General features: G+C 45.3%; 1 protein-coding gene and 1 non-coding gene across 2 annotated transcripts; both read right to left on the bottom strand.

The window, feature by feature from the left end:
- Positions 1 to 7,377: 7,377 nt before the first annotated feature.
- RNF114 (ring finger protein 114) lies at positions 7,378 to 23,517 on the bottom strand. Its single transcript, XM_059036088.2, has 6 exons — positions 23,208 to 23,517; positions 19,032 to 19,182; positions 16,839 to 16,945; positions 16,404 to 16,518; positions 10,712 to 10,819; positions 7,378 to 9,205 (listed from the first exon to the last, which is right to left on the bottom strand). The coding sequence occupies exons 1-6, from the start codon at positions 23,345 to 23,347 to the stop codon at positions 9,140 to 9,142; spliced, it is 687 nt and encodes a 228-aa protein (XP_058892071.1). The 5' UTR covers positions 23,348 to 23,517; the 3' UTR covers positions 7,378 to 9,139.
- Positions 12,226 to 12,360, bottom strand: LOC131741951 (small nucleolar RNA SNORA70). The gene has a single exon (XR_009331300.1). It is a non-coding gene; the product is annotated as a small nucleolar RNA SNORA70 (small nucleolar RNA).
- Positions 23,518 to 24,465: the final 948 nt, after the last annotated feature.

The following is a 24,465-nucleotide window of genomic DNA, read 5'->3' on the forward strand; positions in this document are numbered from 1 at the left end:
GCAGTGGAAGCGGCGAGTCCTAACCACTGGACTGCCAGGGAATTCCCACTTTTAAGTGAAAAAAATTCAGGTGAACAGAGTATCTCAGAGGCTGCCTGTTGTGCAGAACTTAATAAATTATAAGTTTAGGCCCAGACTGTACAATTAGACCCAAGACTCTGGTTACTTCTGAGGAGGGAAGCAGACAGGAGTAGGAAGGAGATTTTTCTCCAAACCGTTTCTGAAGGATATGAATGTTTTATTTCAGATGCATGTGTCACCATTTCAAATAAAATACTTTTTCATGAAAAAAAAAAAACCCAACCACAAAACCCAGGCAAATACTGACTGCCTGCTGCTGAGACCCAGTTTCTTCATCTAGTAAATGGGGTAAATAAGTAGGGTGACCAACCATCCTGGCTTGCCCAGGACTGAGAGAGTCCTGGGACGGTCCCAGGCAGCTGGGAAGAGGGGGTCTCCCTGGGGAAAAGGCAGTTGTCCAAGGCCTTGAGGGTGGTGGATGGATGTGTGGGTGCTGAGTGGCGCCCTGAAGCTAGACCTCTCTACACCTGCTGGGCCGGCATCCCACCTGGAGGTCCACTGATGTTCCAGACCTGACACAGGTCCCTGGCTCTCACTTAGGTGCAGAGCGCATCTTGCCTGGCTAACAGTGGGCTTGCCACAGGGGCTGACATCCTTATCTCGCAGATAATTTGCCTTGGCAGCCTCGCCCCACCCCTCGGACTGCACTGATATTGCCCTGTCATCTCCACTTCCTGGCAGAAGGCTGAGCCTGTTTCCAGGTAAGGCCCCAGGGCCTCCTCTCTCCCCACCTGTGCCCACCTTTCGCACCTGGAGACCTTTGTGCACCTCTGGACCACTGAGTGTGGCAGATATTGCCAAGGAGGGGAAAGTGAGAACAAACTATTTCCTTAGGTCAAAGCTACCTTAAGTCTTGGACTCAAAATAAAATCCAAACCCTGCTCTTGGCTCACAAAGATGCTACCTAACCTGGGGCTCAGCTCCTCCTCTGTCCCCACTGTTCACCTACTCCAGCCTCAGTGACCTTCCTGCTTCCTCTTCATACAGGTTCTTTCCCGTAGCAGGGCCGTTGCCCTTGCCGTGCCCTCTGCCAACAACGGCCTTCCCCAGATCTTCCCAGAGCTGTTCTCAGTTCGTACAGCACCTCCCAGATGCTAACGTCATCCCCCTTTCCCACTGCCGCCACATTGGCCCATATGACCTCCATAGCAAACCCTGAGTGGTAGGCAAGACTATCAGCCTCTTTTTATAGATAAGGAGATCAAGGCTCAGAGAGGTGACATGCTAACATGCCCAAGTCACAGTGAGCAAGCGATGGAATGTCCCTGGCCTAGCAGGCTAGGATATTGTAATAAATCAGCCAGACACAAACAAGCCCCTATGCTCGAGGAGCTCACAGGTGAGGGAGGAAGAGTGGGAACGGGCAGTTCGCCAACCCTGAGGGACCCAGGTGAGTCAGAGGAGTGAAACTGACCGACTCCAAGCTGAGGTCACAAGGATGGGCAGGTGAGAAAGGGAAGTGAGAAGACATTCTAGGCGGCAGTGACCGCTGACCACCATGATTAAGAAGCCCAGGGGCAGACGAGTGTTCCAGGATGAGAAATTAGTTCAGATGGCAGAGGCTCCAGGGCCGAGAGAGGCCCAGGACCCTTGAGCCCACCTCCCCAATGAGGCTCCAGCCACAACAGACCACACCAGGCATGCACCGGTCTCAGCGACTTGGCATGTGGCGTTCCCATTCTGTAGAACATCTTCCCCCCCGATGGCCCTTGCAGTTTTTGAGATCGCCAGTCTTTTTTAAAATTAGAAATGTTCAAATGGAATTTAGAAAACTATGGTTTGTTTTTAATGTTTTTATTTAACACAGTAACACTTTTAGGACATATACGCACATTACTGCAAAGCACAAGGGTGGGGTCCCGCCTAGCCCTACCACCTGTGGTTGTGTGACCCTGGATAGGTCCCTTCCCTTGAACTACAACTACCACGTAGGCTGGGACCTAGAACCTGGACAAGCCACCCCAGAAGCCCTCCTCGCAGGCACGTGTACACAGACACACAGACACACACACACACTCACACCCTCTATCTTGATTTCACCTGGCTGTTCTCACTGATCTTGGAGATAGCGAAATAAATATATAAATATTTTAAAATAAAATTAAAAATAAAATATAGATACCCTATTAAACTAGAATTTCATATAAACAACAAATAAGCTTTTAGTATCAGACTACATGGAACAGAATTAATTCTTTACCTGAAATTCAACATTAACTGGATCTCTTGTATTTTTATTTGCTAAGTCTGGCAGCCCTACTTGGAGACTGGCTCCAACCAGCACTTCGAGCACAATCTATATAACCAGTCCCCTGCTGATGACGGGGCAATGAGGTTGCTTCTCATCTTCTGCTCACCGGGAACAATAGTCCCATGATAATCCTTGCACAAAGGACACTGACCTCATCGACAATTGTATCTGTAGGGTGTGTTCCTAAAAGTCGCTTAGTCATTCTCTGCCTGAATTCCTGGGGCCAGGCTGTCAGGGCCTCCATGCTTCAGACCAGCTCCCTCTCAGTCTCCCTGGAGAGCAGCAACCCTTCTCTATCCCAGTCTCTCCCTCCACCTTGTTCTTTCTCCTTGTCTCTCTCCATCTCTGTCTCTCTGGGAGTCTCTTTCTGACCGACTCTCTCTCTCTCTCTCTGTCTCTGTCTCACCTTGGGCATGTCTCTCTCTGTCTCCCCGGGCTCTGCCTGCCTCTGTCTCTCTCAGTCTTTTCCCCTATTTCTGCCTCTCTCAACCTGTCTCCATCTGAAGCGGCAGCTCTGTATATAAAATGCTTAGATGAGCAGTCAAGACATATTCGGAAGGATGCTCACTCTAGCAGAGTCCATATCAGTTGTGAAAATTAATAAAGGGAAACCTCACTAAAATGGAGTTGGGAGGCCAGAAGGGGGAGCTCTCATGCATATGCCACTAGAAGTCAATGCAAATCCCAACAGGGGATGTACCTCGCATCTCCGGGAGGAAGTGACACTATTTTACTAGTACTAGCAGGAGGAAGAAAGATTTTCTCCTTGCTGGACAACAGCTCGGCCATTGAGAGACTGTCCCAATGCAGCCAATGACAAGGCACTATGCTTTGAATTCCCAGTTTCCTCCAATGGACTTTTTGTTTATAACAGCCCCTCCCAACTTCCCCTTCTCCTCTATAAAAGAGTTTCCTCTCCTTTGTTTTACCACTCGCATGTGGTTTGCCATAGCTGCATGTCTCGAGTTGCAATTCTTTGCTGCTCCTGGATAAACTCATTTTGTTGGTAAAATAACTGGCTATATTATTGTTTTAGGGTGCCACAGTCAAACTGGAAACAACCTAAATACCCACTGATAAATAAAGTATGGTCCATCCTCACCAGGAGCATCATGCAGTCATTAAAAATGACACCACAATGACAGGAAGGATGTTGAGAGACATATCATGGAGTGAAAAATGCAGGTTATAGACCAGAAGTAAAGCATTTGCCCATTTTAAGTTTCAATCAAAAATATGGTGATCCAAGGACATGTAAGTATTTCACTTGAAGAAATGATCCCTGGCTGTCTGTGGGGTGGGATGAGGAGTGGTTTCCACTTTCTTTTTCAGATTTTTCTGCTTTACCTGTCTTCTGTTATTTTTTAAAACAATAAGCATTATCATTTTTAACCTTGTGCATATTTGCTTTATCGTTTTATGTATTTATACACAGGCATGTACTATTTTCTTCTGAACCGTTTGAGAGTAATTTGATATGCTCTTCTATGCATATCTCCTAAGAATAAGGACATTCTCTATGTGACTGTGGTGTAATTATCAAAATCAGGAAATCTAACACTGATAAAATACTGTTACTTGTTCCACAATCCATATTCAAATGTCAGCAATTGGCCCATTAACATCCTTTAGGGCAACCCCTATCCCATCAACAATCCAACCCAGGATCATGCAGCATTGCAGTTGGTTGCTTACCTCTTTAGTCTTTAATCTGACCTTGACATTTTTCAACAGTTTCGAAAAATGTCCCTCAGTTTGGATGACTTGCCTGATGTTTCCTTATAATTAGACTCAGGTTAAACGTTTTTCTGCCAGGAACCTCGGAAGTGCTGTGTTCTCGAGTGCATCCCATCAAGTCACCCATGGTTTGTCCCATTATCGGGGATACTAAGTCTGATCCCTCAGTAAAGAAGGTGTCTGCTAGGTTTCTCCACTACAAAGTTACTAATTTTCCCTTTGTAAATAATTTGTGGGGTCATCATGTGAGACCAAACAGATATTCTAGATGACTTTTATAAGCAGAAGAGTTATCACTAAAGTCTTGTAAGAACTGAGCTTGTCCGCCTGGTTCTAACCATCAACTGAGCGGCTGCCCCACCCCAGCTGCAATAGCCTGTGTACAGAATAGAATTTCCTACACTTGCCTAAGGATGCGTTTTTACCTGAGGCTCTTTTTAAAAGATACAGATTCCCAGGCCCCACCCACATCTGCCAATCAGAATCTCTAAGAGAAGAGCCTGAGAATCTATTTTGGAGCAACTGCCTCCCAGGTAATTCATGTCTTCAGGGCAAGTTTGGGAAACACTTCACTTAATAGTAGTACTTAGTCATCAAACGTTTACAGCTGCTAGCTGCTTGGGTGAGGCTGAGCACTGCTGGGTGGTCTCAAGAATGGAGAAAAACAGTAGTGGCACCGGTAGCTCACATTTATTAAGCACTTATTTTGTGCCAGGCCCCGTTCTAATGCTTGATGTGGATTATTTCACTAGATTTCCCACAACTCTGCAAGGAAGACACGTTTATTAACTCCATGTTACGGATGAGGAAACCAAGGCACAAAGAGATTAGAATAAGTTGTTCAAGGGAATTCCCTGGCAGTCCAAAGGTTAGGGCTCTGAGCTTTCACTGCCCAGGGCCCGAGTCTGATCCCTGGTCGGGGGACTAAGATCCCAGAGGCTGCATGGCGCGGCCAAACCCAAAAAAAATTGTCCAAGGTCACACAACTAGTAGTGTAGATGCTGGGGACTGTGCAGTGTGCCTGAGCCCATGCGTCTCTTCACACCTCTGTGCTGTGCCACCGAGTTGTTCCTGTTCCGCTCGGGCCAATTACTCACCCTTTCCCTCCTCCACTCCATCATGTGTGTAATGGCAGGGCTGGTTAAGAGGATTCAATCAGATTGACTTTTCTGCAGTATCCTGAACGCCTGGTTTTGGTCACCTTTCAGGAGAGAGGATTAAATAAAAATAATTTGAGGGCAGGCACTGTGTCAGGAACCCAGGATGAGAATGATTACCTGTTGTCGTTATTCCTGTACTCATTAACGCCCAGCTGAGCCTCATGTGGGACATATATATGCGGAAGGCCAGGGGATATTGAGAGAGGAAAAAAGGCAAGAGAGTTTCCAGGGATCACATCGAGGCCCCTGGGCAGGTCAGGTCCCCACCAGGCAGCAGCCATCTTAGAGACTGCCCCCAGTCTCGCCCCCTCTGCCCGGCAAGTCCTGTCTCCTGCGCTTCCGGTTTGAGGACCCGCCTCCCCGCGCTGGACAGCGGGGCCAGCTTCTTTCAGGCTCTTTTCGCCACCGTACCGGCCCCTAGTTCTGGGCTGGAAGCGTCGCCACGGAAAGGAAGTATCATTGTAAAAGGGGTCCCTTTAGTTCCATTTCAATTCTAGGAATATTTACTGAGTATACTCGGGGTCAAGTATGGAGGACAGTGGCGCACGAGACAGGTACGGTCCCTGCCCTCAAGAGCTTATTAGTGTGCAAGGCAGCCATTAAAACAAGTAAGTGCACAAATGATGATTTAAGGACAAGGTGTGAGCTGCCTGGCATATAGCACATGTTCAGGACATTTATTCTGCTTACATTGACTAGGGTTTCCAGACTTAATGGATAAAAATGCAGGACACCCAGTTAAATATGAATTTCAAACAAACAACAAATAATTTTTTAGTATGAATATTCCTGGTGTTCACTTCCTAACTTGGGCAAATTACACTCCCATGCAATATTACAGAAAAGGGAGAAGGCACAGGTAGAGAAGTGATAAAAGGTCTAGATGCTTCTGTAAGCCTTTGGACTTCTGGCTTCTTGTTTCTTTATAAAGTAGGAGGTATTTATTATTTATGAAATAGCTACCATTTATTAACCCCTACCACAAGCACTTAACAGTCTGTAACTATACATTTGATTAGTGTATAAATCCCCAGTAGCTAGCACAATCCTGGCTCATAATGGGTGCTTAGTAAACACCATATATGCCTGAATATAAGGAAATCAAAACAGGTTTTTGGCCAAATTGAATGTGAGAGCTTGTAGCACTGAAGATGAAATACTTCTAATGCCTACTTGTTTTTAATTATACTAGATTTAAAACAAGTGTAGAAATATATTGTCTAGTCATACATTTTAAGAAATAGTTTGATCCACATCCATCTTTGACATCAGAGTAACTGACAACATCAGAGTAACTTTTAGAATTATTAAGTGTCCCAGGCATGTCCTAGTCCTATTTGAGTTGCTTGAGGGCTGGCACTTCCTGTATCTTGTGCATGATGCTAGAACTTGAAGTCTTATCCCAAGGCCTAGGTACCCATTCCTACAACACGATTCCCCCACAGCTGCTCCTCTTGGAGTCTTCCCTTCAATTCAGAAAGATAACTCCACCCCCCAGTCATTCAAGCCCCAAACCTTGGTGTCATTATCTCATGGCAACTCCTCTCTTGCTTTCACACCTTACCCTCAAAAAGTATCTGACAGAATCAGACAGCTTCAGCACCGCCATGGCTACACGGCCCCAAGTGGCCACTGTCTCCTTCCCGGAACCACCAACAGCAGCCTCCCTGGTCTCTGCTTCCCCTCTTTCCCCGCTGTTGTCCCTTCTCCACATGTAGGAGATAGATCCTATTAAAACCTATTTAAATCGGGAGGGGGAAGTACTTTCCAGACATCCTACAGCCAGCAGCAGAGTGCAGAATGGAAACACGCCCATGACCTCATATCTTCACGTGTGGAACCCTCTACTATGATGTTTCAGGGCTGCCACGAAGTCGTTTCATGGAACACAGCCACTTCTTGCCTCACGGGAGCTCCCAACATGAGGGGCAGGTGGGGGGGTTGGCAGAGAAGGGGGTTCTTTCTCCAGACCCAACAGGCCCGGTGAAGCCAGCCGGTGAAGTGTCAGAGCTGAGATCAGAGCCAGGTGGGACTCACTTGTGACAGACAAGAACTTCCCCTTAAAAAGAGCAACAATCTTCCGGAGGCCTCCCAGGCCCAGACTTCAGCAAACGGTGGATAATGAAAATAGGCATTACAGCTTACCAGTTGGATAAATTATGAAATTTATTTATATTTTACCTTTTAAAAGCCGGAACATAACAAATGTCACTTTCTGGAAAGTTGTCTTATTAGAAATACATGAAGTGCACTTAATACAAGGAACTCAGTTTCTTGGTATCACCAGTGAGACCACCATCATCAGGTCCTGCAAGTGAAGGTTTTGTCAAATTTCCCTCTAAACTCAGACTGAGATGAACTTCTTCCAGAAATTACAGTGAAGAAGCTGACCATAACATCGGGGCCTTCCCAAGCAACAGCACATTAGAAAAAGTTACTTTGCCCCCAAAGGGCCCATCTTTGCTGGGCCCTGGGGACGTGCAGCTCTTGCTGGCAGGTAGCGCAAGGCCCACAGCGCAGTGCACAGGCCCAGAGCCCCTTGTCATCTGAAACCTCAGCCACTGACCAGAAACAATGTCCATATTCAGACAAGAGACCTAACAGGAAAAATGAACCTAAACCCAGATGTCTTTTGGTGGATCAGAAGCTCTGCTCCTACAGATTAGACAGCCCTTAGCCTCGTATTTATTAATATTTGTGAAACAGTCGAACTTCAGGCTTCCGGAGCTACTAGCAAAGCAAGTTTCCAGTGGACAGCTTCCATTACCAACTGCTCCCAGGAAGTGTGCTGTGCCTTCTGAACAGCGTGTCTTGTCAGAGACAGCAGCGGCGATACCAGATCTCCCCAACCCCTATGCTTTAGAAGGCAGGTCTTCACACACCGACTTACGTGTTGAAACCAGTTTTATAAGGAAACCATTGGTGAAAGAAAAGCAACACGCAGTTTAATCTAAATTACCAAATAAAAGAACTAGTATCCACTGGAGCCCCCAAACTTCTTATTCATCTGAGGACTCCTTTTTGTGCTTCAAGGACAGGAACATAAGCAGGCTCCCCAATAGAGTAGCAAACACAACCAAGTCACTGGAAAATACTTCATTAGTTTGAAAATCAGAACCAAAACGCTATGGCCCTCCCACCTTACTTAGCTGACCCTCCTCCCCACTTATGGATAAATGGAGTTTAACTTTCCTAAGCCAGAAACACTTACTTTCACTAAAAATATGTGGTTACACCTTTATCCTAAAAAGGCACCATGCAGGCATTTAAGATTGAACCAGTTAATCCTAAGGGTGTGCAGGAATGGTAGGAAAATATCACTAAGCAAAACTTCCAGCACCAGACCATGTTAAGTCCAGAACATTCACCCCAACAGGACGTGTGAAATGTTTCCCATGAGGTAACTCCAGCTTCTGGCAGCTGCTGCCAAGGACCAACTAACAGGAACTTGCACAGCACAGAAGGAGCTCCATCACTGATCAGATGCATTATTGCCAGAGCTCACACACCCCGGGGACGAGGAGAGGAGACGCTTGTCTCATCTGTGCTATTCATGACCCAGAAAAGGTCCTGGCTGGCTCAGAGGACCTGAGAGGTCAACAACAAACACGAGGCTCAAACGTGAAACAAGGACAGGTGGAGAAGCTGGGTTCCCTTCCAAAAAGGAGGCAGAAGCTGCAGGACGTGGCTGAGGAGCAAGACCAGACATGTGACAAGCAGGGTAAACAGTAGGGGAAGAGCCCAAAGGAAAGGAGGGCTCTGATCTGGGGACCTGTTCCCTGTCGGAAGTGACCCTGTCCTAATCCCACGGCCCACTTCTAGGTCTGTTGTACATTTAGGTGGAGGAGTCACACATTTCCCGCTGAACACGTAACGGAAGCTCTGGAACACGAGCCCCAGCAGAGCCTGCTCACTGGTCAATGATGGAGCGCTGCAGCACCTGGTTCATCATGTCCTCCTCATCCACGTCGTAATCCTACGGGCAAAAAAGACGCTCAGCCTCAGCCAACTGTGCACAGCTGCAAGAACTCACTTTCAGTCGGAGAAGCAGGGCATGTGAGCGGTGGCTCTGGAGAGGGGACAGAGGCCAGGGGCCAGCTCCACGGTCTGCGATGCCGGCTGCATGACTCTGGGAAAGTGCTTGATCTCTGTGCCTCGGCTGCCTCATCCTGACGATGACCATGATGACGGCTCCCTCAGATGGGAGGGTGGGGACCAGAGAGCACCTGAGTGAAGCCTGGCACAGACCAAGCGTTCAGACCTGGAGCGCTCCGAAGTGAAAGCAGCCTTTTTGATTCAATGAGGCAAAGCTATCTACTTGGGAATTGTATTCATCTTTAACAAAACGACAGTTATTTTGAAGTCTTGAGTTTCAGACACTCTGTTAGGCCGAGACGAAAATACTCCTTATGACAACTCAGGGAAGAGTCATGCTTTCCTTCTCAGGTCCTGAAACACAGTCATTAAGACTCTCTAGGGGCTTGCCTGGTGGCACAGCGGTTAAGAATCCACCTGTTAATGCAGGGGCCACGAGTTTGAGCCCTGGTCTGGGAAGATCCCACATGCCGCAGAGCAACTAAGCCTGTGCGCCACAACTACTGAGCCTGCGCTCTAGAGCCCGTGAGCCACAACTACTGAAGCCCACGTGCCTAGAGCCCCTGCTCCGCAACAAGAGAAGCCACTGCAATGTGAAGCCCATGCACTGCAACGAAGAGTAGCCCCCGCCACCTCAACTAGAGAAAGCCTGAGTGCAGCAACGAAGACTCGATGCAGCAAAAAAACAAACAAAAAAACTGAATACTATTCTAAAATCCTAACTTGACATCTGTATATGTAAATAAAAGGTTTACTTTCAACAGCTGGCCAGATTTATCTGCCACTATAATGCCAAGACAACAGTGTGCTCTTCAAAACCACTCAGCTCTAGAGACAGGATGTAAACCTGATGACCACATTTGGCTAGTCGGTGTGTTTCATTTGACCTGAAGTACTTTAAAATAAACTTGGGATACGTCATACGAAATTCTGTACTTCCAGCTTCTTGGGGTTGGGGCAGGGAGAGGCCTGGCAATGCTGTGCCTGTCCTTCCACACAACAACAGTCAGCTGGCGTCGCTGGCTTCATGGCCTGAGTCACACACCGCCCAGCTTGCAAGGCCTTAGCAGAATCACTTCCATTACTTGCCTGGTTCCCATGGGCACCTGAGCTTAAGGATCCTAAACCAGGTTCCATAACAGGTAGAAACCACATACCGCAGTGGACAAAAGTTTTGGAAAACATAAAATAAAAGCAAGCTTACTATATCTCAGTCTAGATGACTGGCCAGTTCATCTTCTTAAATACCACACAGCTGTCATTCCAGGGAGCCCATCATGTTACTGACAAAAGTCACCAAGGGGGCCCACAGTTCTCCAGGTAAGAGAAGCGAGGGAGCTGTGCCATCCCCCGGGGGAAGGAGTTAGAGCCCAGGCTACAGACTCACCACGAAAGTGTCGTAAGAAAACTGGTGCCGGCGCTGGATGTGCTCTATGAAGTTGGCGCTGCGGTAGTTAGGGTCTCCCCAGGGCATCGAGGCACATATTGGACAAACCTTTCAAAAAAGAAGCACAGTATCAGGTACTGGATGTCTGAGCTGACATTAGCCCTCTATGGCCTGTCACCGGCCACCTTTCTTCCAGGACAGCTTTCCTGACCACCAGTCCAGGGCCTAGTCACATCTTCAAGTGCACATTCACATCCCAGAAGACACTGTCAGTCTCCTACTCGAGTCAAAAGGCTTAGGCCATGATACCACCCATTTTTGATCCCCTCCTGAGGTGAGAACACTGTGTCAGCCTATGAGGAGCCTAGACTACGACCTTCCAACCCAGCACACAAAATGATCTGAAAGCACAAAGAAAACCAAGGAAATGACAGATGAGCGACATCCCAAGGAAGTAAAACATAGCCTTAAGTGCTATTTTTATAAAGTAAATGCTCAGATGAGGGGGCTCAGGCTAAAGAGCCTTCATACAAGAGGTTGATTTGGGCTTTGAAGAGCGGGAGGTATTTGGAAAGACAAAGAGTACATGGCAAGCAGCCAATTAGACTGGCTAGAATGGAAAATTCACGACAAGAGGCAGAGAGGAGTGGGGGGCAGGGAGAAGCAGGCATAAGCAGTCTGGCTTGACAATGGAACCCCACCATCTACAAGGAAGATATGTGACAAAGGGGGGGTGACATGAGATAAATGTGAAATGGTGAAGGAGCTAGGCAGGCGGCTGGCGCTGTGGAGGAGAGCATGATCAGAACCAGAGTCTGGGGAGGAGGAGGCTTCCAAAGGGAAGGGCTGAAACACTGACATTTAAGGAGTTCTGCAGAAGGAGAGGGGCAGAACAGAGGACCAAGGGCTGAAGGAAGTGAGGCCTCAACAGAGACAAAATCATCAGAGGGATTTCAAGAAGCCAAAGGAGGGAAGAAAAGGACAAAATATTAGGTTGCAGTATCAGATACCACAGAGTAGTTTAGCAATATCTATCAAAATTATGAGTGTACTTAACCTTTGACTAAATTAATCCATATCTAAGACTTTATTACTATTCTTTTTTTGTTAGGAAGTGGGATTCACTGATGGGCCTCAGAGAGGAAGGGACAGGGCCAAGGTCTCATGAGTGCCTCTCTTCAGGGGCAACGATTAGGGATGTATTTGACCCCAGAGCCATCTGGGATGAGCCACTTCTCAGCCGCCACGTCTTCAGATTCATCTGCATTAAACTTAGTAAATCCCCACTCCTTGGAGATGCACATTTCCTGGCGGCCAGGGAACCTGAACTTGGCCCTGCGTAGGGCCTCAATCACATGCTCCTCTTTCTGCAGCTTGGTGTGGATGGGCAAGATGACTTCGCCAATGTGGACTCCGGCTACTGTGCCCGAGGGCTTTCCCAAGGCACCCTGTCTACCTGTCTGGAGCCTAGACTGGGGACGGCCTGAGGCCAGACACCAATGTCCACTGGAAAGGGCTGTCTCCAAGGTCCCTTAGGGCAACCCGTACAGGCAACAGGCTGCATACACTACCAAGGAAGCTGCTCTTTGCAGCCACTGCACACCGGGCCCCAATGGAGAAAAGAGCACGGTCGGCTTAACTGGCTGCAGGCTAAGACTTTATTTTTCATATATACATAAATATAGGCAAAGGTATGTTAAAATCTATGACAGCCTTTACAAATGTACTATGAAAAACTTCAGAACTACAGGAAAGTAGATAATAGTTTGATAAACCATCCCTTATTCCCAACACCTAGATTTAAGTCTGGCATACTTACTTCAGGAAAAAATGAAACATTTAAAAATAAGACACAACAATTCACCCTTAACTGTTTCAGAACAGTCCTAAAAATATGTGTTTCCCTTTACAAATACAGTACTATTTATTATCTCACCCATCGATCAACAATTTTTTTTAGTAGCATTTAGTATCCAGTCTTTAATCAAATTTTCTGATACCGTCTGGAAGTAACCTTGACGTTTATCAATAAGGGACCAGTTAAATCATGGTACAAACAAGTAATGGAAAACTGAGAAGCTCATTAAAAAAGAATCAGATCTACATGTACTGATGTGGACAGATGTCAACAACATTGGTTACAGTGTGTAGAAATACGTTGTCACTTGCATCCAAAGGGGGACAAAAAAGGAGGACACGCATGAATCATACATTTGAAAGCTAGAAATGTCTCTGGATGACATAATTTTGTATTTTCCACACACACAGTTGAACACTACTCAGAGGCCAATGAGCACCTGACAGAGGTGTCCCTGATGCTGTTCAGAAAGAACTGGTTTCGGAGCCAGGACACTGGGTTCCAGTACTGGTTCTGCACTAACCAGCTTCACAATGTGGGCAATCCACTTAGCGCGGGTGGTGTGCTGGTTTCTTCACTTATTCACTTCCAGAAATGAGTGCAGGGGAGACAGTGGTAGGAAATGAATCTGAGTAGCTCTATCATTTGACTTAACATCCGTTTTAGTTTTCATAATTACTAAAATAGCTGAGCTTATCTGGCTAACTTTAAAATGGAAAATGGGTAGTAGGGGCAGGTGGTGGTGTTTGTGTCTCTCTGTGCCTAAGCTCGTTTGCTCTTTCAATTAGTAATTAGTTATTAAGTACCATAACTGAAACATCTTGAAGCAGCTGAAAACTTGGCTTTGGGGTGTTTTTCACAGAACATATCATGCTTAGTGCAGACAAAGAACGTGTACTGAGCAGCTATTCTGGAATCATAGGAAAAGAAAATGTCTGGCCTCAGGCCGTCCCCAGTCTAGGCTCCAGACAGGTAGACAGGGTGCCTTGGGAAAGCCCTCGGGCACAGTAGCCGGAGTCCACATTGGCGAAGTCATCTTGCCCATCCACACCAAGCTGCAGAAAGAGGAGCATGTGATTGAGGCCCTACGCAGGGCCAAGTTCAGGTTCCCTGGCCGCCAGGAAATGTGCATCTCCAAGGAGTGGGGATTTACTAAGTTTAATGCAGATGAATCTGAAGACATGGCGGCTGAGAAGTGGCTCATCCCAGATGGCTCTGGGGTGAGATGGCCATTCCAGATTGGCATCTGCCTCAGAAACCTCAACACTCATCTATGTAATAAAGATACAGATCTCGGAAGGACGGGTATTAGTATCAGATGATGAGGCTGTTTATTTTTGAGAGAAAATAATCAATTCTTTGTGACTAATCTCATGAAAGGTAGGCAGGCATGGTATGGTGTTTTACTTTTACACTGGGTTTACTTCTATTATACAAAAATGACAAGTGGTAATATAATACATTTATCACATCCAAACATAAACTAAATTGCAAGAATATAAAAAATACTTGAATAACTGACGGTATAGAGGGAACCAGGAGTCTACAAGGAACTGACTACGTACAAAGAAACAAATTTTAAAAATTGCAGCAAGGTGAGAGAAAACAAGGACTTAAGACCAGATGGGCCCATGGAGAATGTGATGCCAGCAGTGGACACTGGACTCGAAAGGGATAAAGGAGAGAATATGGGAGAGACAGCAGCAGCTGACAAACCAAAGCTTGAAGGAAAAGAGAAACTGCAGGCTATATAGAGAAAACAGTGGATCAAATATTCCTCCCACCAATTAGACAGGGAAGATTGGGCATGTCTGAAGGAAAGCAAGTGTTAGGAGCGGGTAAAAAGAGAAAAGCTGAAGGTGACAGGAAAAGCGTGGTGGGGGAGGAAGCCTCAGGAGCAGGGCAAGGCCCTAGTCTCAGTCCTCCGCCTGGATCTGAGGATGCGGGCAGAGAAGAGGCGGACTTGCAAAGGAGCCTTTTCCTCAGCACGAGGGAATGATAAGGACACAGAAGGAGGGGTGCACACTCAAGTGTTCACAGGAACCCGGCGGGAAAGGCAAACAAGCAAAGCAGGATGTCTGTGAGCCATCCCATCTAGAGGGGCCAGCACTACTCAGAGCCAGCCAACTCTTGCCGAAACTTCTAATTTCTCAAATGTAGAGTATCAAGATTGAGAAATCTGCTAATTTTTAAAGTTTGGGGAAATGAAAATGTGTATGGGCTAGACAGGCTGCCAGTCTGTGACCTTAGAGATAGATCAGAGAGCTCCTGAGACAGAACGAACAGAGAAGAAAGGAACACACACCTGGTACTTAGTGAAAAGCAGGACTCACCATTATCTGTGGAATGAAAAGAGAGTGCCCAGAATAGCCACCAGAGAGAGAGAGAGAGAGAGAGAGAGAGAGAGAGAGAGAGAGAGAGAGAGAGAGAGAGAGAGAGAGAGAGTGTGTGTGTGTGTGTGTGTGTGTGTGTGTGTGTGCGCGCGCGCGCGCGCCTAGCAGCAATAGGGCCTGGCTGAAAACAGGGTGCTTGCTGGGCCAAGCTAGCCCAGTTCCCTAGTTTGGGGAGTTGGGAAAAGCAGAGAGAGGGGGGACTCATTTGTGGAATCTGTCACAGCACAACATTAAGAGTCCAGGGAGCCCAGTGTAAAAAGTAACTGTACTGCCCAGAATTTGGACTTGGCAAGAAGTTCAATACAGAGAAGATTCAAGGTATTCTCAAACAGACCAGATGAATCTTAAGATTTAAGACAGAAAAACACAGAGTGCCATCAGGCCTAATTCTACTAGCAAAAGTTCATGCAAATTCTCAAGTCTGTGCACCATCTTTTACAGCAGTGGAGCTGAAGATCTGCTCATAAAACTAGCTACATAGTTCAACAGAAGCAGTGTGAGATAAATGGGAAAACAAACAAAACTATAGAGAAAGTTGTATTAAGACCTAGTCTGTCAATCACATTAAGAGGGAAGCGTGACACTGCTGAGATGGACCAAATTCAAACTTTTTTTTTTTTTTTAAAGAAAACTACATGTCAGCCTTGATATATAAATTAAATATCAAAGGACTGATAAGCACTTTCCTAATAATTTCATCTATTTTCTCTTTCCCCACAACTACGAAGAAGCTACTCAAATGGAAAATGGCAGCTTTATGCAGACACCAGGGGATCCAAGTTAACATTACCAACAATGGGAACAACAAACATCACACGAGCCCCCTGACGTACAGCTGGACGATGCAGCGTCCCTGCACGTAATCATGAAGAAACAGACAAACCCAAACTGAAGGACATTCTATAAAACAACTGGCCTGTCCTCTTCAAAAATGTCAAGCTCATGAAAAACAAAGAAAAACTAAGGACTAAAGAGACATGACACCTAAATATAACGCACAGATCCAAGATTTGGGGGCCAGGGGAGACAGCTATGAAGGACACTACAATTGTTAAAATGTAAACATGAATTCCAAAGGAGGTATTAGATTGTATCAATGTTACAATTCCTGAATGTGAAAATCAAACTCACAAAAAAATGTGGTTTTCTAAGAAGACATTACTTCTTCTTAGGACACATGTGCTGAAGTATTTAGGGACAAAGGGTCATGATATCTGTAACTTATTCTCAAATGGTTAGCATAAAATATGTATATAGAGTATGGTTAAGCAAATATGGTAAAATCTTATTAATCTGTGACTCTAGGTGAAGGGTACATAGAGTTCATTTAACTAACCCTGTAATTTTTCTGTTAAGTTTGACTTTTTTTCCCCATAAAAATTCAAAAAACAACAACAAAAACCCACATAACAAAACAAAAAACTCAAAGAGTTACTCTTACCACAGATTTAGTGTCCGTGCTATGGAACAATTTGCAGTGTTCTACAAGTCCTTCTTGATCAAAATTCTTCTCGGGACAGTAAGGACAAGGAAAAGTATAACGGTTTGGGACACTTCTAGAAGATGAAAGGCAGGAAAAAAGAAGAAACCTCTCTGTGAGTACCTCTCCACACAATTTCAATCACAGTACCCTCCCAAAAGGAGCAAAGTTCACTCAATGTGTTATGACAGGGGTTCTGATGATCACTTATGCATCAGGTCAAATGATTTGAAAATAACAGATCAGCTAATATTTGAAGTGAACATGAGAGTCCTTCTCCACACCCACCCCAAAACAAAACCTTATGTCAGCTTTAGCCAGCATAACAATTATACCTCCACTTTCCAAAACTCATGAAGACAGACGTCCACCTAGGAGAGTGACAGAGTCATTTACCTTGGCTGAAGGGACACATCCTGGGTGGTGGCCTTCACACCTTCCATGATGTAATTCTGGTATTTGGAACAGGTAGCCACATGTGCACGGATCTTGGATAGGAAGAACTTAAGTAGGAAGAATCAGAGCCCACAAGTTAGTCAGGATCTTGTACCCAGTCTAACACAGTCCCAAAGCAAAGGCAAGATGAAAACTAGACCTATATCATCCTGGCAAACAATCTCACCAGACTCCTGGCTATGCTGATGGGACTGAAACTCTGACTGTTGCAGGGTTTCTGTTAATACCAAGGCTGATGTTTTACTTGACCAAACGAGGATATCTGCTTCCACTCTAAAATCACTCTCAGAGAGGTGTGCTTTATTCATGATATGCTCTCTGCTCACAGAGACACTCCAAACCCAGTGAAGTTTTTAAAGTTTTCCACACTAGCACTTAAACTAATCTCCTTACGCAAGCCAAGAACCACATTCCATTATAAGTGCGGCTAAGAAAAGTGATGATTACGTAAAAGGGATAAAGGCTAGTAATCCTAGTTAAACAATTATATCCTATCACCAGATTGTGATAAATGATCTTACAAAAAAACCCCAGAATCTGAATTCTATTTCTCTAATAAAATCTAGTCTTTGCAAGATGGAAAGAGAAAAGAAAACCCACAGAAGAGTGCTTCATCACAGGTGATCTAAAAAGAAAGAAAAAGTGTAAGGAATGAAGAAAGAGGAGGTAAAGGGAAGATAAACATTTCTGGAGGTATAATACAATACAATCACTAATCTTTAAAACGAAGAAAATCAAAAGCATACAGAAATTTTTAAAAACTCATCATGGATACATAAAGAAAGATGAAGGTAACAGGAAACTTTATTTCAGTATCTTGAGTTTCTAAATCAAAAGAAACTACAAGGAAAAATATGTTTCAGTATTTGAGCTCTGGCTTACCATGATGCTTCTTTCTGTCTTATCTCCAGCTAAAGAACTTGACCTCAAGCTGTCTATCAAAGAGCTCCCAATTAAAAGGGATGGGAAAGAGCCCTACTCAGAACTGCAGCCACTGTGTACCCCTAGTGCTAAATCACTCTGAAAGGAAAGAAATGGTAAGGTATATCCATTTTATGGCTATCCATATTAAGGTGTTAAAGTAATGAAACTAACATGCGAGGATGTCAAATAAGTCATTAAGTAAAAAAAAGTTTTCAAAAGTGAAAAGAACTTGTAGAAATATATATTATAGTATGATCCTATTTTGTAGAAATCCCACACTTGTGTTTGTCAATGGGCAGAAAAATGTTTTGCAGCCTTCTAAACTGAAGCATTTTTAAAGAGGTAATCTCTGGAGTGGGGAACAAGCCTACATTAGTTTCTATTTTTGTGTTGTCTGGAATTAATATAATCATAATGATTTAAAAACCAATAATGCTGCATATATCTCTTTGAAAAGAAAATGTTGTAACGTGTGCAGTTACAACAGATGTTCAAATAAATATTCTTGACTCTAATATGGTCATACAAGAGTATGGATGCATTTCAAATGTTAGATATTGCTATTATAATCAAATGACTTCATACTGACTTTTGCACTATAATTCCTCCTTGCCAAGTGCTAAAACGTTGAACAAGTTTTATATCTTTAGTAATATACATTATAAAATTTCCCCTCAGGACTTCCCCGGTGTTCCAGTGGTTAAGACTCCGAGCTTCCACTGCAGGGGCGCGGGTTCCATCCCTGGGGTTGGGGAACTAAGATCCTGCATGCATGCCGGGTGGCGTGGCCAAAAAAAAAAAAAAAAAATTTCCCCTCAAACTCATTGCAGCAGATAACTTTGAGTCACTGACTTCATCTTATATTTTTAAAAATTAAGAAATATTATTGTCATTATATTCTAATTAAAACTGTGTATGCTCTTTGGGAAAATGGGTCTTTTGTAGGAAAAAACTGGGACAACTGATTTCTATGGCTTTCAAAGCTAAACTATGTAATATACTAAACCAATTCTTAAAGGAAAAAAACCCCACCACAACCAATTAAGGTTACCAAAATGCAACAGCACAGCCACTGCCACAGATAACCAGCATGCACACGTGCTGTTAGTCACTTAGTCACGCTCTAACTTCAGAAACAACGCGGCAACAGATCTACATTTTACCCATCTTATAGAAAGACACTGACTCTTCCGTTTTACTTCCACATACATTTTTACGGCAGCCATGGCAAGAAGTCTCTGTGCTCTCAATCTGCCGCTCGAGCTCCACGGCTCGGACGCCAGGTGCCAGAGTGCTGCGACACACCCCACAGACAGGCTTCTTCGGCTTCAGACATTCCTGCAGGCATGCAGAGCAAAAGCTAGAACAAGACATACAGAGAACCTGCGTCATGCATCGTGGAGACAAGACAACAAAAATGGATAAACTTTTAAAATGACATCAATGAATAAAAAACAACTTGCTCCCTGCTCTTGATTCAAATACTGTGTCCTTCTGGGCAAGAAAAAGGTGGAGAGGGTGTTCCTTGCAACGAACAGAAATAAATGCAAACTCCCATGATATGGCGGAAGGTGCTACGGCACAGTCTTCAGCCCCTGCCGCTGAGGTATCTTGGGGGGATCTCCTGAACTTCAGTTTCTCCTCTGTGAAGCGGAGATTGTAGTACCTACTTCTAGGATTGTTGGGAGGATGGATTATGCATAGCAGACTCTTACTACAGTGTCTAGCACATATGAAATGCACCACAAACAGACGCAGCTATCATTAGAAATGAATGCAAAGCACTATGGAAACACAAAGTCAAGAGCAACAATTGTGACCCAAGGACAGAGCTGGTAAGACTTCAGAGGCAGCATCCGCGAAAGAGCCTTAAAAGAAAGAGTTCAGTGGTACAGAAGGGGAAGAATATTCCAGGCCCTTAGACTTAGACTTTTATTTCCTCAGATGCATCATGAGTGTTTAACACCTTTCCTCATAAGCAGTAGGGAGCCAGGTGTTTAAAAATAGGTAGCAACCAGACCAAATTAAAGTTTTAGAAAAATAATTCTGGCGTTTTCATGGACAATAGAGTTGTCGGTTTTATAACTTTTTTAGATGAGGAAAGACAGAAAAGACTTGATGTAGAAACCAAACAGATAGCCAAAGGCAAGAAACCGTGAGGCAATAAAGAATTCAGGAAATGATTCAGGGGTAGAATCAGTAGGACTTGGTAATTTACTGAATTTGGAAAAGAAAAGAAGTCAAAGATGACCAACTTTCTGTCCGAAGCCTAGACAGGTGGTGATACTCAAATATGGTACAGAGAAGGAAGGAATAATAAAGCATGAAAATACCCTGGTTACATACTCAACCTGACAGACAAGATCACAAAATCTGCCAGGAAGAACTCAGGACATATAATCAAAGGTAATCTGTGCATCTGACCATTTTTTTACTGTCTCTAAAAATTTTCTTCCTTTTTGTTATTTAGCTAGATGTTAAATGCTGCTAGGCAAAATTCTAAACCAGGATGGGAGAAGGTGAGGGGGTCTAATGATTCACAACCAAGGGCACAGTGGTGAACTAAACAAAGTCCCTGTCATCATGATGCTTATATTCCAGAGTAAGGGAAAACACAAGCGTTAACTTCAGATAGTGATTAAATATATGAAAGAAACAGAACAAGGCAAAGAGATCAGCTGCGGGGGAAGGGGGTCATAGAAAGCTTCTTTAAGGGGGTAACAGTTGAGCTGAGACCTAAAATTATGAAGAGAGCCGCACAGATGTGGATGAAAAGAGTTCCACAGAGATGACACCAAGTGCAAAACGGGAACCAAAAGGTAGAAAGGAAGGTCTCTGAGGCCATGATGTGGTAGACCACGGGGAGAGGATAAGTGATGAGGTTAAAGAGGCAGATGGGGCCTTATGGCCATCACTTGTTATACGTCTTCTCAAAGGCAGATCAATAGAGTAACCCCAGAGAGCACAGAAGATCCCAGAGAGCATAATGAAATCAAACCCAGCTTGTAGATAAAAGCAGCTCAAAGCCTCCCTTCAAGCATACACCGAGATGCAGCTCAGAGATCAATGTTCACAAGCCACTCTGTGCCTGAGTCATGCCCGATGAACAAGCCTGCTTTTAAATGGCCCCTGTATCTTGGACTGGCTTTTAGTTTCCATTTCCTACTTATGGGCCTTTTTCTAGTTCAGCCTTCTAGATGCTCCACTTCCTGTTATAATGCTACTTAGAAAATCCTTCTCTTGGGCACCCAGCCACCTTGCCATTCTCCAGCTGTTTTCCACTAAGCTGAAGGGGGATGTAAAATTCAGGGCTTGAAATAAAGTTTTATAAAAATTCAATGCCCCACGCAGCTGGAGCTGCAGTGATGCTCACTTCCAAGCACAAAAGTTAGCAAAAATCAACCAGGCAGAGCAAAAAGCACTTGGCTGGAGCTGTGGGAGACTTGGCTGCCCTCACAGAGGTGTAGCCATCTGTTTCTAATCAGCACTGAATTGATGAACACACGGAGCTAGTATGGTGAGTATAGAAAAGAGCCAAGGTTTGAATCCCAGTACTGACCTCTGACCTAGGAAAGGTCCACCTGGCTCAAGGAAACCTCAAATTTTGCTGCTCTTCAGTTGGCAAATTGTGTTGGGTCAATCCTCTTTTAAATGTTAATTGTAAATGAAATCCATTGAATTAATCCAAAATTAGGTAAACCTAATACGGAGGACTGATCCAAGGAAAGAGGACTCAGCGAAAAAGCTACCTAGGCTCCACTTCAACTTTCACAAAGTCTGCTTCCACCACTGATTTCTTAGTTCATTCGTTCCTTACCCGATCACTCCCCCTGCCCCCACCCCAGGTTTGATCTCTATAATACCTTCCCATTGCACAATGAGTTTTGACAAAACTTTGAGCATTTATTTATTTATCATCAATTCACTGGACTGTGAACTCCGAGGGCAGAATCACCTTGTTTCCTACTGTGCCCCCAAATCTGGCACATAGTGAGCACACAGATATTTTAGCCAGTTGAACATAAGATTGGAAGATGGTTGCTCAGACACTACCTTGGGCACTTGGGACAGAAAGAGGCGCAAAACAGACATGATCGCTGCCCTCGTGATCCCTAAGTTTTGCTCTGTGCAAGGTTGGAGAAAAAAGCCCCAGGAAAGAAGAAGGGAGGTAATTTACATGGGGATGGTGACAAGGGAGGTAACTTAAACTAGGACTTAAAGTCTGGAAAGGATCTGGGATAGTGACGGGGGAGGTGCAAATGGGGCAAGAAGAGTTCCAGGCTAACTGAACTCCAAATAGGAATAGCCTGAAGAGCTTGGTGCACTTGAAGAAGCAAAAAGCAGTCAGTGTGCCTGAAGAGCCCTTGCCAGGTGCCAACTGTTCTCTGAACTAGCAGACACCTGCAATCAATCTGGGGAGAGTAGACAATGGTGAACCTACCCTAAGTGAGCCTCAGTGCTCTCACCTGTAAGATGGCCTCCAACCCTCTTCCCCTGCAGGAGTGTTGCAGAAATAAGAATGCCCATGAGGTCCAGCAGGTGCCTATTGTGCCTACTGACCAACAGAGGGGTCCTAAGACCAATACCAAGATGATGCCCATGACGAGCATTGGGGAAGGCCACAGAGGAAAATCCAACTCCCAGTAGCAAGAGGAAGGTAGCCACATTCTCTACAGTTCTTTCAACTTAAGCGTCTGATGTGTGTCTGATGGAGCAAGGCTTAGATTCAAACCCAGCCAACCTCAAAGCACCTACCCCAGAACCTATACTGGACATTTTCACACACATCTCTTTTAGTCGTCATAAGCAGTCTATTAGCAATATGGAGGCTTTATAATTTCAAATACAATGAAACAAACCTCGTACCCAAGTAGGAATGCTAACAATCCCTATCTGCCAACTCCCCACCTCTTTCACAGTGAAGGCAGACTGGTCAGAACTACATCAAGACTTCCCTTTTGTTCTTTCGGTCTCGTCCAGCGTTTCCCCAACTGTAGTGAATATTAGCATTACTTGGCACAGCTGGACAGATGACGCCATACACAGTGTACTTCAGGGGCCACGTACAGACTATTTAAGGGAAACTGGCTCCCCAAGAGCCGACTTTAGACCCTACCAAACCCCCAGCAGTGTGCGACTCCACCATCACGCGTGGAAGGAGCCTAGCAGGCTGCCTGTAACACAGCAAGCGCCCAACAGAAGAGCGGGATACTTGGGAGTAAGCAGGGTGGAAGAGAAGATCACCTCTCCAACTTCCACGGGCCTCCACGAACTCCATGTCCTCTCGCTCCCGCCTCGAGACCCTCCCTGCCGAGGCCTCGCTCCTCGGCTCCATTTTCCTCCCAGTCAGGCGCCCCCCCGACCGGCCCCTGACCCTCAACTTACACGTGTCCACAGGGCACCTGCACCGGCTTCTCGTACACCTCTAGGCACACGGGACACGTGAAGCGGCCCAAGGGGTCGGCCTCCGCCGCGGGCCCTGCCAGCTGCGAACCACCATCACGGCTCGGCAGTTGCGCCGCCATCTTGCCGCCGCTGAACGCAGGGCAGCGTCGGCCGAGAAGGAGGAGCCCGAGGGGGCGGAGCGAGGGCGGGGATATGGGCGTGGTCTATGGAACGTACGTTCGGTTGGGGGCGGGGCCAGTGGGTGGGCCCGCGCCTCCTGGCCTCTCCGACTGGAGGGAGGGAGGGAAATCTGGAAAATGTGGAGCCAGATTCAGAGACTGGCTTTGTGGAACAGGCTTTGTGCTTCAGCCACTGTTTCCCAAATTTAAATCGTTATTACTATTACTTAATGTTTACTTATGCACTATTACTGAATCTTTCTCTTCAATCGAGTTGTTCTTTCTTTAAACTTCAGCAAACAAATTTTAAAGGGAGATCTGTTATCACTCCCAAGCTACAAATAGAAAATCAGTATCACATTTCTACAGTGCACTGGAAAAATACAATGGAAACAATACAATCTTATAAATTCATGCTGCATACTGTTGCCGCTGAAAAGGGAGATTAAGCATGATTAGAGAGGTGCTGAAGACAAGACTACCACCACACTGAGACTTCCTAGTGAAAGCAGAAGTAATCTCTATCTCCCTTAGAGTCAAACTATTTAAAATTGTGTCCACATGCCTCCTGGCCATGGGGTCCAGCTCCAGCTCCAGCTCTGTATAAGATGGGGAGCCTCGGGTCTGAAGAGAGAGACTAAACCTCAATCTTGAAAGGAGCAGGCCTAAAACCCAGATGTTTTGAATCTCAACTTTCTCCACTTTTCACTGCACCAAATTGGCTCTCGTATATAGCCCACTTAACAAAAGCTACATCTTTTTAAAAGGCAGGCTCTGCTAACAAGTCTGTGTGGTTTTCTTAACTAGGAAAGTCAATGATCAATTAAACTCCACCCTGAAAGGCCACAAAGCCCTCACAGTAAGGAGTCTGCACTGGACAAATAACCACGTTTGCTAAGCCAGATAATTGAATGCAAATGTGCACCTCATTTGTCCCATTCTCAGTCCTCTGGGTTGATTTTGCTTGACCTGCTGGCAACAGGAGGATTATTTTTAGCTTGCCATGTGGGCATCTTTTCACAAACGAATAACCTGGCGGGTAGGCAGCAACCCTAGAGGACCAATGCTTATTTTACCAT

This window comes from Kogia breviceps, chromosome 14, assembly GCF_026419965.1.
Source record: "Kogia breviceps isolate mKogBre1 chromosome 14, mKogBre1 haplotype 1, whole genome shotgun sequence".
NCBI lineage: Eukaryota > Metazoa > Chordata > Mammalia > Artiodactyla > Physeteridae > Kogia > Kogia breviceps.